At 44.2% G+C, this 16,049-nt stretch overlaps 1 protein-coding gene across 2 annotated transcripts in view; it reads left to right on the forward strand.

Annotated features, from left to right (window-relative positions):
* Positions 1-16,049, forward strand: part of SUFU (SUFU negative regulator of hedgehog signaling) — a 98,522-nt gene that overhangs the window by 38,052 nt on the left and 44,421 nt on the right. For both annotated transcript variants that reach the window (XM_027647906.1, XM_027647907.1), the window contains exon 4: positions 13,935-14,077. In XM_027647906.1, coding sequence (XP_027503707.1) covers positions 13,935-14,077 — 143 coding nt within the window. The remainder of the gene's footprint in view (positions 1-13,934; positions 14,078-16,049) is intronic.

The raw sequence follows: 16,049 nt of genomic DNA on the forward strand, positions 1-16,049 counted from the left end.
GCTGTCAATCAGACAACACTGAGGAGACCTCATGGAAAATGTTTTTGTCTGTGGAAAGGATGGCTCTAAGAGCAGACGTTCCACAAGCACATAAATGCATCTTCTCTTGAAATACTGTCCCAGGGTTGTGCAGGGAAAACATTGAAGCTGGGACCAGATTTACTCTTACCATCTTGTTGCTGTTACTGCTCAGGATGCTCAAGGGTTGGAACTTGCCTGCTGGCACTGTGTGCTTGCCCTGCTGTGCCCTACCCTGTCCAATGCTGGATGCTGGTTTCCTGTTGCATGTCCCGCCAGATGAGGCTCATCCTACTGTGGCAGCTCTGCTCTCCTTGTGTGAGTGCACCCCTCAGCTGGCACAGGAGCAGTGCCAGATGCAAGAAACCCTTCCTGCAGCGCAAGAGCCAAGTCTCACACCCACCTCAACCTGTGCGTGCAGTTTTAACCCATGCTGACTTGACTGTGTACCTGAGCTCTCAGAGGAGAAACATTAGTGTTGTGGTGTGGCTTTATTTGTGTTTTTCTTTGAGTGCTGTTGAAGAATGGGGCAGCTTCTGTCCTACCTGCTTTCCTGACATAGCAAGTCCTAAGAAGCCTTCTCATTGTTTAGTCTTTGGTATCAAACTTTTTTCTCTAATCCATGTTGGTTTTTTTCTGTGACTGGGTATGGTCCAGCAGAACTCATTGGAACTCATTATTATAGCTCTTCTTTTCCCTCCTCTCAAGAAACTTTAAATTTCCAGCACTTGTTTTAAACGTTAAGGTGGTCCTGCCAACCATTAGTAGGGGTCTGTAAGGACCAGCTGTACCTGTATTGACTGTTTGCAACACCCAGGCTCTTCAGTGGAGGGAGCTTTTCAGTTGGAAAAGATGGAGAGGACAGATCTTGGCGCTGGTGACACTGAGACTGGTGCCTGGGTCAGCATGCAGAGGTGCTTCTGGGTTCCCTAAATTAAATTAATGCAGCCCCTCTCTGCAGGCTGGCAAAGTTTAATATTATTTGTCAGTTTGTATGACTAATCTGTGGGACTTTCATAGTCCAGTGCTTTTATCCTCACTTGTGAGGAAGGGAAACACCTACCTCTGTTTTCTTGGTGGGTGCTGAGGCACAGGCTTTTGCCAGTCATAAGAGAGGAACTTTGCAGTGGCCCTGGCCATGGCTGAGACTTCCCAGGCTGTGAACTGGCACACACGTGGTGGCCTGTCCTTCCTCTCTATGAGTCCTCTTTTGGTCAGAGTGGTTTCAGGTGTGGGTGGTTAACTGAGGACACAGAGCAGGAACACAGCTGTGAATGCTGCTGAGTGTGGTTATGCCACCACGTGGGTGGTGTGCCCCTGTTCTTCCTGACAGCATAAATGGAGTTGCATGGCCTTAGATTTTGCTGATTATACTGACTTCTCTTCCTGTTCAGAATGGGCAGGCTGCTGCCCCTTTGCAATACTGGAGGCACCCCAGTGCCAGGCTCAGTTCTGCCCTGTGCCTTCAAGCACTGTCCCTTCATCAGCCACTGATGGCACAAGCTGGCAGTTATTTAGCTTTTGCTGCTTTTGGTGAGTAGCATCTCTGTGGCCTTAATTTGGGACTTGCTGGGCCCTTTTGCCACACCAGCAAATCTCTTCCCCACAAAATTTCTATTTCTGCAGTGATAAAAAAGCCACTGCAGCCCTCTGGCCAGGTTTAAAAAGTGCAGGACACTCTTTCAGGAATATGAGAGGAAGGGACCAGCACCATTGCTGTGCAACATTGCCTTTTGCTTTGTTAGCACTGGTGATGTGAACCTGGGCTGGGCTCCTCCAAGCTTCCTCCCAGTCAGAAGTGCAGCAGTAGGAAAGCATGACTGAAAAACCCAGAGTTTCCAAGGACGTCTGTACTCTCATTTGACTTGGAGGATGAAAAGTCTATGTGTTACACTGTCAGTGAGCTGGCTATATAACATAAATTAAAGCCTTTTCTTCTCCACCTCCCTAGTCTTCTGAAGTTTGGTCTTTTTTCCACTCCTGCAGGACTCATGGGTCAGGTGGGTTACTTCCTGTGCCTTGCCATGGAAGCCACTGTTGTCTCTCCAGTTTCTTGCTCTTGGCTGGGAACAGGTCTCTGACCTTCTCCAGCCCCAAAGGATAGGTTGACACTAAGGCGTGGAGAGACCTTGTGCCAGGAGCAGAGGCACAGAAAGTCTTTGTTCCTTATAAAAGACTTTGTTGAAATAGAAGGAAAGCTGTCTTCCCCGACTGCTTTACTGATTGCATAGTATTTCTAGGCGGTAAGTGAGGGATCTCAGTGCAGCCTGAAAGAGAAGGCTTGTTTGTAGCTGCTACTGCAATTTAGATAAAGTAGGTTTAGGCCTGGTTTGAGTTGGCTGGATTTCAACTGATGCTGTCCCTTTTAATTCTGTCAACTCATGTCCTGTTCCTGCCTGGGAACTGAACTTGGCTGGTTGTTTTTCAGCTGTTCAGTACAGTTCATTCAGTTGGTTTGTTAAAAAAAAAGAAAGAAAGGGAGAAAAAAAGGGGGGCGTGGGGGAGTCAAAAATCTGTCTTGTCTCTCTCTGCTTTGCATCAGTCCATGTGCCCTGGCTCTGCTCCTAAATGTCAGGGATGGACAGAGCAGCAAGACTTTTAACTCTGATACATGGTTACACGTATAAGTGCACAAGTTGGTTTAGCTTTCACATTGCACCTGAGCTGCTATGGGAGAGGGGGGAAAGAAGCTGACACAGAGGCCCGGAAGAAGCTGTGTGAGGGCTGTGCAGGGCTGCAGCAGCCAAAGAGGCAGAGGGACTGCCAGCAGGCCCCACACCCTGGGATGCCGGGGTGCTGGCCCTTAGCAGGTATGCATCTGGAGGGGCTGCAGTTCAGGATCGGGACTGATCTTGCTGATGCTTTCTGCCCAAAGTGGAGGGGAGCTGAGCTCTCTGCAAGAACAACCCTTTTCTCCATCCTGCCTGGAGCCTCCCTGCTGCAGGAGGGTGAGGAGGAATCCACGTGATGGAGACCAGCAAGCCCTGTTATGAAGAGCATCTCTTAATCCTGGGATAAGGAGGCAGGGGAGAAGCTGCACATGGTCAGCCCAATCTCGGACAAAGGCTCTGTCCCCTGTGCTGAAGGAGGAATTCAGGACAAAGGAAACAGCGTGGGGAAGGCAGAAAACTCCCCCTCCTGCTGGTGTGAGGTCCTTTGGCCTCTTATATATGAGGTCTTTGTCCCACCCGGCCTTTCCTGGGAAACGGAAGCAGCCGCTTTAAGTAGTTAAAAGCTTCTGCAGAGAACAGTGTTGCCTCCTCCTATGGAGGAGCTGAAAGCCACAACACAGAGGGATTGTTCCGCAGTCGCAGGAGCATCCTCTCTCACTGCCTGTGTGCAATTGTTTGGGATGCACAGAGGAGAGTCTGAAGGTTACATGTACCGAGTAGCCTTCTGAAAAGGACTGTGTTTTCCCTTGACAGCTGCCAAGCCCGTGTTAGATGAAACTGCAAAGAAGACTGGACTGAGCTGGAAGTTGGGTTCACTGTTACATATCCACCTTCTTACACATTCTATTGAAGATCTGTGCAGCAAGTGGTGCTCAAACTGTGCTTTCTGACTAACTCACTCTGCCTGTGAGAGTGGCAGTGTGCGGAGCTCATTACAGACTCTCTTCTGAAAGCCTCAGATGCAAAGATCCTCTGCAGCCTGCTAAGCCAGGAGGCAGCAAATGGGCACAGCAGGGGAAGCATTTGTTCTTGGTGGGGAAGAGAAACTGGGAGAGTATATTCAGAGGCTGCAGGCAGCCCAGAGCCTGAGAAAAGTGGACTCCTGTGCTTTTTGGTTTAAAATTAGGGGCTTAAGTTCTGAGTCTTCTCAGAACACTTGGGATGGCATTTCAAAAGGTGCACCATAAAGAGGCTGGCCATTTTGCATTTGAACCATAAATACAACTCTTGGACTTAGTGTGTTTCTCTTATACTACTGTACTGGGTGGATAGAGCTCAATGCATAACTGTTTTACGCTAGTATATGTGAATGCAAAGTTCCTCTGTTTCCTGCCCTTCAGCCTCCTGCTTTGCCAAAGTAAAACAAAAGTTTGGCCTGTGCAAGCTTTAAATTCCTGAAAATTTAAGGGAAAATAATCAACCACTGAGAAAAATGCCACAGTGCTCTCTCAAAGACCTCTGCCCTTTTGTCCATTACAAGCCCCAGAACTAATGCCTGGGTAATCAGAACTCTTTTCTGAAGGGGTTATGATGTGATAACTTTGTGGATGTTTTCTCACAGACCATCTTCCCTTTCTTGGGTAATTTTTGCTAAAAGGAATAATACCCTAGTGCAGTGTAGCTGTCCCTCTGCCAGATGTCTGTGTTATGAGGGCTATTAAACGGAGCTGCTTGCATGTTCTTTGGGTTCTTCAGAAGCAGATATTGCCTTTGATTCCCTTTCAAGCTCCTTGAAAACTCTTCAGCAGGAATGTCGTATAGATACATATCTAGGGGAAGATCACAAATGACTGTATGGGCTTATGGTGCTTGTGTGTCCATCTAAGCATCCTCCCTTCTCAGAGCCCTGCACCTGTGCAAGTATGTAGGAGTCCAACGACAAGGAAAAAAGGTTGAAAACCTGCTGCAATTCTCTTCCCTCACTGAGGACACCTAAAGGTTGCTAAATGCAGCGGGTACAAGTCTTTGTTCTAGTTGCACCTGGTTGGGAAGGGTTCTGGCTTTCATGTTTCAGAACACAGGATAGGGTTTTTAAATGACAGGCAAGTATCTCTTCAGATTGGCCACGTTAGGACCACATGATCTGTAAATAAACTGTCATTAAATACCTGTTTTGAGCTGAGTCCTTATCTGACAGGACATCCTACTGTATAATATCCTTTCCTGCTCCTGGGCCTCCACTTCATCCTCAGGCTATTCACTTTCTGAAACTATTGAAGACATAACTACCATCCTTTGAAGGGGAACTGCAAAGCACATCTTATTCAGGTGAAGGATGCAGAAAGCTGGTGGCAGCACAGCTGGACAGAAGTGGAAGGGTCTTTGTCGGAATTTAGCAAGTGCATCACTCCTGCTCCCTTGAGGTTTCAGGGATGGGGCATTGGAGAAGGTAAAAGGAAGACTGGAGGAGGTGAAAGCAGCCCAGCCCTGCAGCACCCAAGAGAGATGGGTCTGAGTAACGGGGTATAGAGGAGGAAGAGCTTGGAGGAGGAAACTTAAGTGGGGCTCAGAAGGAGCAACTCACATCTGTGTTGGTTTTCTTTCTCTGCCATACCCAGCAATGCCAGGTAAGTCCTTTCATGCTGCCATGCCTTCCTCCAGCTTTCCCTCCCTGTGGGAGGGATCCATGCACATAAATCTGTTAGATAGGTGAGAACTCTGTTGTTGCAAAAGCAAGGTGGGAGATATATCCTGCCTTGGGCAGTGCTTATACTGAGGGGATGCCAGCTCCTGCCTCTACTGACTGCAAGGACTGGAGCAGGCTGTAAGGAGCAGAGTGGAGGAGCTGAATGAAGTTGTGGGGAGGAGAGGAAGTGTGGGAGGAAGTGGCTGATGGAGCAGGGCTGTACAGAGTCAGGGAGAGGACAGGAGGCCCACTGCTCACAGAGGGTGGGAGCATGCCCTGGGCATGGGAGTCACTCTCTGGGAGGCTGTGTGAGAAATTCCCAGAGTCTGCAGTCATGGAAATTGTGTACGCACATAGCAATGGGCAGGGAGAAGGAGCAAGCCAGATATGCAGATGTGTAAGGGATGGAAAGAAATGTCTTGAAAAACAGAAGACCGAGGAGGCTCAGAACCAATTCGGTTATTGTACAGAAGCTTTCTTTTTTTTTTTTTTGTCTAAAATATTGCACTCTGCAATGTCACATGAGGCATCTGGGTGCCTGGGATCTACTTTGTGATAAGAGAAGTATTATTTGCAACTCCATCAGTGGAAGCTGCAGTACAGTGAGACACATTTTCCACCATCTCACTGCCAGTAGTAAGGTGATGGCTCTGAGCAGGGCACACAGAAGTGAGGAATCACCTTGTCATACTGGGTAGGTGTGGAAGGCTCTTCATTGGGTTTTCAGTCCAGGAGAATTAAGTGATCAGATAAGTTTTTATGTGTTTGCATAAATTGATGGGGCTTTTTGGTAGGCCTGATAATTTTCCAGATTTAACACCCTGGAGCTGTGCAGTAACCAATTTTGTATTTTCAACCTGCCAAACAATTTTTTTAAAAAAAAATTTGCATCACACTTTTCTGCGTTCTGAAACTGTCTTCAAGCCTCAGAGGTCAAGCAGTCCTTACAGTAGTGATAATCTGGGTTTTACCCTGCTATTTTTTTTTAAAAGAACCTTTTGCCTAGGCCCCTTGTTTCTAAAAGCCCAATTTGAATCCCTGCAGTGAAGCTATTGTTTAATTGTACTCCAGGGATTTAATTCTTCCTAAGGCATCTTGTCTATGCTGCATGTCTGCATCAGGCAGCAGCAGTGTGTGAATTTGCACCTCTTTGGAGTGCCAGGGCTGGGGCAGTTCCTGTTTCCCAAGCAGGAGATATGGGGCAGCAAAACTGAACTCAAAAAGAAAAACACAGAGAAAAAGCATTTTTTAAATGTAATGCAAATACATCATGGCTTGGATTCTGCTAATTCCTTGTATATTCTTAAAACACGTTCATCTTGACTTGAAAACAAAATTTTAAACTAATTGCCAGTGGGGCCCACAGATTATATCCCAATTATTAGGTTAGGAAACTAAGCAGACAGACTGAATTTAGCATTAATTATCATAATTTAACATGACTGGCAAATGAGTCTGAATAAAGTCTTTTCCTTTTATATTCTGTTTTTTAAAAATTTTTATCTATTTAATGAGTTGCAATAACAGTATAACTTTGAGATTTTTAAACACAACTTTCATCTTTAGCTTTTGTATCTATTTATTATAGCTAACATCTTTGCATACATGCTTATAGCCATTATTGAACTAGTTAGAAATACCTTAAGTAGCTGTGGTGAAAAATATAGTTAATACATTTCAGCATTGGACTCTTGTGTTTGCCCCTAGTTTCTCACAATTAATTTTAGCTGTTCAGTGTGCAAAATGGTACTGAAAAACAGTATCAAATCTTACTTGTGACAGATTGCCAGATTACTTATTTTAACAAAGCCAGACTGAAGATTAAAAATGTGTTGGAGAAAATACATTTATATAATAAATTATCCAGACTGTGCATGGGGTAATGGCAATGCAATAAATTATGTTGTTTCTGTAAGTATTGGATAAGCTGCGTTCAATTTAAACGTCTGGCTGCATCACTGTCATGCTGGTCAGGAAATCACTGGGGGCCTTTTTAACATTCCTGCACCCATAAGTCATGGAGTTAAAATCCTCCTTTGCCCTCAAATGCAGAATTTCTCTGAGTTATGCAGGCTGACATCTGTGACTCGCTGCCTGCAGTTTAGCTGAGATCTCTTGGTCAAATAAAAAAAGCGTGTTTGTACCCCTTAGAGCAGCGAGTTTTCAAGCTGCTGAGTGATGCAGATAATGTAGGTCTGGCTCGTGTGAGGGATGTAGTCATCTTGTTTGCATGCCAGCATCCCCAGTGCCACATGCAAATTTATTGGGGTTTTAATTTTTAGACCAAGGTAGCAGGGAATTGCCCAGTGTTGTGCTAGCATAGCTAAGCAACATCACTCCCTCGAGGAGGTGATCCAGGTAGCCCTGCTGTCTCAGGGGGACAAACAGGATTGTATCTTTCAGTGTAATTTTGCACATATCCCTGAATATTATGTGTGACCTTGTAATAATGGCCTGGCTTTCCCTTGAAACAGGAGGAACATAAAAACTTGCTTTTGAAAGATATGAGTGCAATAGAGAAGCTGTTTTCCTAAAACCAAGACACTTAGCAGTTAATGTACTTAGGGCTTCTCCCACTCCATGCAGTATCACCTCCTAACCTGTAACACACTGTCCAAGGGTTTTATCTGACTGATTAGTCAGGGCAGTTTAACCCCTCTGTTGCCAGTTTTAGCTGGCATTTGGAAGGAGGAGGTATCTTAGAAGAGATACAGAGGAACAGTCAGGCTACAAATCTATGCTCCTAATTTGAAAATTTATCTAAAGAATTACATGGTGCGACCATGTCAGAAGGGGCAAGTTTATGGCCTTTGGATGAACCAGGGTGGTGCAGTCCAATCTGCCCCAGAGCCAGACAGTCTGGGGACTTTATGCCAGGCCATGCATCTCCTTATGGACAGGAGAAAGGCCCTTGCTGTCACCTTGCTGGTAGAACAGCATCAGCTCTTTGTTTCCCTTCTTAAGTTTCCAGTGCAGGAGAAGATACTTAACTCCCAGATGCCCATTTGCCATTTGGTCTGCATGCAGGGTAGCCAGCTCACTGGAGATCTTCCCTGACCCAATTTCAGCCCAATGCATCCAGCTTTTGGATGCAGCTCTGTTAGCTCCCAGTACTCCCCTCTGCCATTCTTTTCAACTTGCTCCCTGTGGCAGTTAAAGGAGTAAGGACTCCTAGCAGGATACCATATGTGCCCAACTGGCAGGTTTAAAAAAGAAATTGAAAATACAGTGAGAAGTAGTCAGTGTTTGTGTCTAGAGCTAAGTAACACCTCTTGAGCATAGATTGCATACCTCACACTGTTTATAAAATATCTTGAGGCCAAGAATAGGACTTGGTTTTATTTCCTTAGGCATCAGCTATATTTAGTCAAATTAAAGGAGGGAGGAGGAATGCGCTCTGAGAAAATACATAAGCAAAGTTAGACAAAGAAAATTTACTAGTCTATAGTGCAGTGGTTCCTTCTGAGTTATTTCCCCAGTTCTCATTATAAAGCAGTTGGGTAGTAAAGTTAGGAGGGATTGTGCAGCTGAATTATGACCGTTGCTGCATGAAGGAACCTCACCTGCTTTATGTGGGCTGTAAAAGAAAATTAATAATGACGTTTTAAAGACTTCAAAATATGGGTAGCTGAACAGAGTGGTTTAGTATAACTGTCTTATAGATGCTGCTTTTGCATAATAGAATAGTATAAAAGCTGGTCTATGGCAAATTTAGAGACTTTTCATTTTTGTAGAGCTAGAGAGAGGCTTCAGATTTGCTTTTATAAATTATGAAATAAAATAGTAAGTTTGAAATTAAATATTTTACTGAATTCCTTGTTGAATTCTTATGAAATCAAGTTTCCCTGTGAAGCAGTTGGATTTCATGGAATCACTATTCTCCAACAGAAAGGAAGAAAAATCAGTGGTTTTTGTTTAAAATACAAACTTGTAGAAAAAGAACCAGTTTCAAAACTGTGAGGATGGGTCACCTTGCTCTGCTAGGTTTGAGACTAGTTAGTGGCCCTTCCAAGCAGGAAGGGTGCAAATGTCTCAGAGGATACTGTGAGCAAGCCTGTGTATTTACAACACATCCCATGCTCCCATGGTAACTGCTGAAGGGAGTGAATTTATCCTGGGGCAGATAAGGTAGCTTAGCTCTTCCTTCCATAGAGGGAACATGTAGCCACCTCAAGTTTACCATGAGACAGAAGTATTCAGCAGCAGTCAGCTTGTATGCAGTAAATCAGAGCCTTAGTTTGCTCCTGAGGATTTGCCAATTTATCCATACACTAAAATAATTTGGATTCAAATTTTTAACATATTTTTTTTCAGTTCCCTGGCTATTTAATTTCTCCTGTTGATGGCTAGATCATTTCTGTGCCTTGACACCTGTCCTACGGATTTAACAATTCCCTGGTCATGTCTTGGTACTTTTTCTGATGACTGTTGTTTTTGCTGTGTTCATCTAAGATGAGGTTTATGCAGTCATGGTGTTCTCATGCCTCCAAGATTGACTGTGCCACCCTAATGGTGTTTGAACGTGTTGGCCAGTGTCAGACGTAACAGAGTGGTAGAGCTCTTGGAGAGACTTGGTGTTTAAAGGATTGTAAAAATGAGCAGACAAATGAAAACACTGTTGCCCCTACAGTGGAGAAGAGTGGAGATGTGTCACACTGGACTTTAGACACAAGTGAACCTAGATAGGGTCCTCTTGTGCATGCCACAGATGCAGTAAAAACTTTGGTCAGAGTCCTTCCTCCTTAGGCAATGATGGGTCCATCTGCAGAGAAGAGTGTCCCTAGTTCTCCTGCTCATAGAAGTCTTCTCCAACCTTACTCCTGAGCATGGGAACACACCAGCTGCTTTGAAGCTTGCTATTTATTACATGAATATATCAAACTCCTTCCATTATATACAGTTATTTCCTTGGACATGTCACATCTCTTTTTGGCTTTACTGTGGATTCAGATAACACAGAAGTTCAAAGAAGCAGAAACCTGCAGCAGCAAATGACACCAGTCTGAGCATCTGCTCTCCCAGACCAATCATTTCCTTTTTGGAACAGTAGAGAAGGTGCTTGTTCAGTAGAAGCCCATCATTCTTCACAGCAAACACTGAAGGCCATCTCAGCTTTTCCTGGATGCTGGATGCAAATGCATTTTGTCTCATTAATAAATACAGTACAAAGGGACTTTCTTAACATCTGTTGTGCTTCAGTAAGAAACTGTGCCACAGGTGCTGGGTTCATAGCAGTGCAAAGCAGAGATCCCCCGAAATCAGTTTGGAGATGGCAGGCTGTTTCTCCAGTCAGTCTGCATGGTATGGAAGATGTGGGGATGCATTTTTGGGAACAAAAGGAGCTGTCTTTAGCCATATCTACCTGAAGTGTGCTGCTCCTTGCAAGGTGTTTGTGCTCCTCACGTACCTGAGATAAGTGCACGTATCCTGTGCCTACCCACCTCTTGGTGTTATGAAAACACCTGTGTCCATGTCACAAACACTAGCACATGGTACATGTTGTGGATGAAAGGCAGGTTGTACAGTGTGCTATTGACACCACTGCAAATGATAGAAAGGTACAAAAACCACAGGAGACTTTTCCACATCCATCTGTGCTGTGATGACTTTGAGGATTTATCAGTTTTAAGTTCTAATTCAACATTTGTAAAAGACGCAAATTTCATTATAAATTTACTTTGGAGGAATCATCTATCAAAACTTCAAGATTTTCTAGCTAAAACATTGTTTAAAACTTAAGTACTTGAAAAGATTTTGATTGTTCTGTTTTGAAAACCTGAGTGTGAAAGGTGGGATGGGAGGATGCTTGTCCCTGTTTCCAGCATGAGGCAATAGAAAGTGGTTATCTAGTCCTTTGTTTCTGTATCTTCTTAGTTTCTGTGTCTACAAGTCCTGCAATTCAGGCTGTTCTCAGTGCTGCAATGGTCTCTGTACAAGAGCTCATCTTACATTCCACATGGGTGACAATACCTCAAGTGGAAAGCTGAATTCCAGACTGTAATTCCAAATTTCTTGCACTCTCACAGGTTTCAATTTGGCTTCATGTTATTTGCAGAATTTTTTTTGTGCGTGATTTAATTGAGTAGTCAGTGTGAATTTTGTGGTGTTCCTGTGCATGCAAAGGAGAGGGAGATTTTGTAAGTGTTCAGCGTTCACATGGACATAAACAGGTGGGTTTCCAGCAGAGACATTTGCATTTGAAAACCTACTCTAAACGGGCTGGGCTTTCCCAGCAGAAGCAGCACCAACAGTGAAACGCAGCGATCGATCAGCATAGAATTGTGTGAGCATTTGATGGGCAAAATGTTGTGGTATAAAGACAGGGCCCAAGAATAAGCTCTTTGTGGCTTTGTTTCATTCCTGAAAACTGTGACTGAGAGGCTTTTATCATTTAAAAAAAAAATTAATCAGTCACATTTCCACATAACTTGGAAAATATGCAAGATCCAACATTCTAAGTACTGTTTCTTTAATCTGATTTTGATACTAAAAAAAAGAATCATATTTTCATTTGTCTGCTTATATTTCCTCAACTCTAAAAGTAAAGTAATATCTGAACCAGTCCTTTCAGTCACAGAGCTGAAAGCGTGTAATTTAGTGTACATATCGATAAACTCTTTCAAGGAGCTTGCATTCACTATGTTTTCTTTCTTTCCTAATTTTAACTAAGGAAAACATTCCCTTACTTATCAAAACACTTCTGTTACATGCCTCATTTTTCAGCCCAAGTTCCTTATGGTATTTAGAGTTTATTTAAATTCTTAATCAAATGTGCTGTCCAGGAAATTCATCTGAAAATACATATATAGTTAAATGTTCAAACCCACACCAATGGGGACACCCAGTGGAGACACTCCGAGTTGTCCAGGACGCGCTGCATTACACCCAGGAGTGGGCGAGCACGAGTTGGCTCGTCAGGGAGACAACTGCGAGTATTTTTAACGACAGCAACTCCAAGAGAACTCTCCTTAGTTTACCTGCCTGCTGCTGAGGGCTCCCTCAAAGCATCCTGCCCTTGCTGCCCTTGCACAAGTGCGTGCACACAGTCGTGGCAGTGCTGATGCATGATGGGTGGTGTGCAAGCGCCCAGTTCCTCGGTGTGTGTTGTTTAATGTGACTGGGAATAAAGCTGCAATTACTGGCAAATGCTGTTTCTCTCTTGCTGCTGCAGAAGCTGCTGTGGATTCTCAGATAAGTGCTGTAGTTGTTTAAGAGATGTCCTATTGGTATGTGGTGCGGGAAGGTTAGGTGAAGATCCAGAACCACATCTGCTCGTAGCTGCAAGGCAGAGAGCATTTCTTTGAGTTGGATCCCAGTCAGTAGCATGTAAGATGCCCCAGTCTTGACAGACAGCAACTCGAGTAACCACTAACATTTTCCAGTCTGCAGTGGAAGTCCTAGTCCTCCTCTGGTGGGCAAGGCCTCCTTTCCCACTGTCCTGTAAGTGTGGCCTTGGGAGAGGACAGCATGACAGCAGCTTGGACTGCCTTCATCGATGAGTTTGGTCAGGGAGAGGGGCACTGTGCCTGCCACTGACTTTGGAGGAAGATGGGCAGTACTCTGTACATCCCTGGAGCACTACAGAAGCAGAATATGGATTCCAGGCTGTTTATTTGTATGTGCTATAAAAGCTGTACTTGGAGCGGGGCAAGCACAAGACCCGAGCACAAGGCAGTCGGCTGGGCAGCATTACTGCACACATGCTCTGGAAACTGTGTGCAAATGGAACGTGCTTTAATTGGTGTGAACATGGTCGTGGCTGGTTGTTTTACTTCTAGTTCACTCAGAAAGCAAGCATTAACCTTTCCTGTGATGGGGCAGCATTACACAGATGGGTTCTGGTGTGCCTTCTGGCATGCACTAGCTGTGGAACATGGGATTATCTGAGGTTTTGTCTTTCTGAGTAGGAGAGGAGGAAAAGAAAGGAATGCTTACAGTCACGAAGAAGGAAGGATAATATCTGGGTCTTTGTTTTGATGCACACATAGAGTGAAATTTATAGCCTACTGGTTTTCTCACTGGTTTGAGAAAGAAGGAGTATATTAATTATTCTGCACCAAAGCCACCAGACAATTGGGAGAGACAGTGATTTTGACTTAGACCATCACAATTTGGGCAGCAGAATGTGGATTTTTATTAGATATAGCAGAGTAGTATTTGTGTTTAATTCACATTTCAGAATATTTTCTCAGTGGCAAATTAGAGCTGCAAATTAAGTATGAATCGCTGTCCCATGGGCACCCAGTATGGCCTAATGACTCTCTGTGCCCTCTTACAGAAGGAGACTAATAGTAAATGAGAGACAGACTAATCTTATTTTTTGGTATTCCTGTGTTGGGCTTAATATCAAGGTAGGACACTATTTTTTACCACAGGACTCAAGAGTGGTCAATTCACAGTGCTTGAATTCAGATGGCTCAATGAGACTCCACTCTTGCTTCAGGTGACTCAGAGACTCAGCAGAGGTGGCTGGAGGCAGTCCCTGTGAATAGCCACCAGTGACTGTCCTGGGCCCAGCTTGGGGTCCCTGCCTGACAGTGGTCGGGAGCAAGTGCCAACAGAAGGAATATTCTAACAGACTTCACAGACTAAATATTTCTTGTTCCTCTTCCTTGCAGAAAACACCTTCTGCAGCGGTGACCATGTATCGTGGCATAGCCCTTTGGACAACAGTGAATCTAGAATCCAGCATATGTTACTGACAGAAGACCCTCAGATGCAGCCAGTGCAGACTCCTTTTGGGGTCGTTACTTTCCTACAGGTATGACTCTGGCTCTGACTGCCACCTCCTGGGCATGGAATGCAGCTAACCTTGCATTGAGCTGGGATAAGTTAGATGTTTATTATCCTGTCTTCCAGCTTTCTTCCTTATTTAATTACTGTGGATCTCATCTTTGAGCTGTTACTCTGGAGATATTCTGTAAGCATTTTACCAGGACTGAGCAACGGCACATGCAGTTCTTAAGACAGAGGTCTTGAGATAGGGAGAAGATTTACACCCCACCTGGAAATGAATATTAGATTACTGCTCTGATATTTCAAACGTGAGTGTAGGAAAAAATGTTAAACGAAACACTTTTAAAAACTAATGTAAAGATAAATTCAAATTGATTCTATGATAGTATCGGTAACTGATCCATTGGTTTGAGTTCTAGAAAAGGAAGAGCTTGGAGCTGCTTTAGCGGTACTTAATGGCAGCATTGGCACAAAGATTCTTTAGAAACTGAGTTTTTCTGCATTGATCTACTGTTTAAAAAATGTTCAGGTTTGCTTTACAAACAAAACATTTAAAAAAATCCCTTGTGAGTTAACCCTGCTGTTCAGTGTGAGGAGCTTCTGTGGCCAAACAGGTTTGCTTGCTTTCCCAAAGTCCTTCTTCTCAGTGATGTCTCTGAGATAGAGACTGCTTTGGATACTTTTAAATTGCATATGGAGTTAATAACCTTAGTGGAAGAGTTCATACCAACTGCTAATTTCTCCTTGCTTGGTAGAAAAGCTTCCATCCATGGGGATTTTCCCCATGGGTAGAAAAGCTTCCATCCATTTTCCCACCCATGTGGGAAAATGCAAGTGTCTGTATTTTACAATTTAAGCTTCAAGTTGCTCCCATTTGTCTTTGGTTGTAGTTTGCAATATGTAAGGCAAACCTCTGTTACCACAAACCTGCACAAGGCAACTGCTGTGCAAGGGCAGAGAACTTCCTGAGTTTTCTGAGGTGCCCAAAAGTCTGTGTTTTATCAACAAGAAAGAAATAGGTGTGAGATTGATTAATTAATGAAAGGTGAGTTGTGGGACCTGGAAGGAGAGGCAGGGTGCCAAGCTAAGCAGGGCAATTCCTGGCTGACTCTCCAGTTTGTGCTGCATTAGTCCTTATCTCTTCTATAGTGCCCAGCTGTCCTGGATCAAAGGACATTCAACTTGCTTCATCCTGAGGCCCTTGGACTCTATAATCTTCCACAACACATACAGTTGACCTGTTTTTCCCCCTTGTTTGATGCTTGTTGTTATGGATTTATTTTGACCCATGAGGATAAATGATTGCAAAAAGCAAAGAATGAACACAAAATAATTTCCTGTTTAGAATCTTGTTGTTTATGTGTAATTATTGAGTGAAGGCCCAGGGAGGGGTGTCCTGAAGCAAGGGTGATTCAGGCTGTTGATGGAGGAAGCCTGGGAGATGGGTGGGGATGAAATGCATCTCCAAGGGCTGGATCCTGAGAAAGTGAGCTCTGCAAGGGGCAGGGGAGGTAGGGTGTGCAGAGCTGGGTACATGCTGACGTTAATGGTTTTCCACACAGATCTCTATCAGTGCAGATACGTGCTTGCAGCAGAGGCACGTTGTGCGCTTCTGCTTGCTGCTCTCCAGTTGTTAGTTTTCCTATTTTCTGATAAAACATCAGTTGAACAGATTTTGACCAAAAATTCAGTGTTGTTGGAAAAGGCTTAGAATATTGAGGAAGAAAATAGAAGGCTGTGGATAAAATAATTTTTCATCTCCGAGTGAATCATTGTGCTCAAAGGCACAAGCCAGAGGTTGATAAAGCAGGAAGAAATTGCCTTCCCCTATCAGCTGAAGGGTGTTTCACCCCTTCATTTGAAGCGGCTGATCTCAGCTGCTGTGAGAGAGACATCTGGTATGGCTCAGTGTGGCAGCTCCTATCCTGAAAAGCAAACACATCCTGCCTTATACAGGAAGACAGAAGTCTGCAGTTGCCTGCAGTGACAAGTGGATT

Source organism: Corapipo altera, unplaced genomic scaffold (genome assembly GCF_003945725.1).
Source record: "Corapipo altera isolate COAL_440 unplaced genomic scaffold, ASM394572v1 56, whole genome shotgun sequence".
Taxonomy (NCBI): domain Eukaryota; kingdom Metazoa; phylum Chordata; class Aves; order Passeriformes; family Pipridae; genus Corapipo; species Corapipo altera.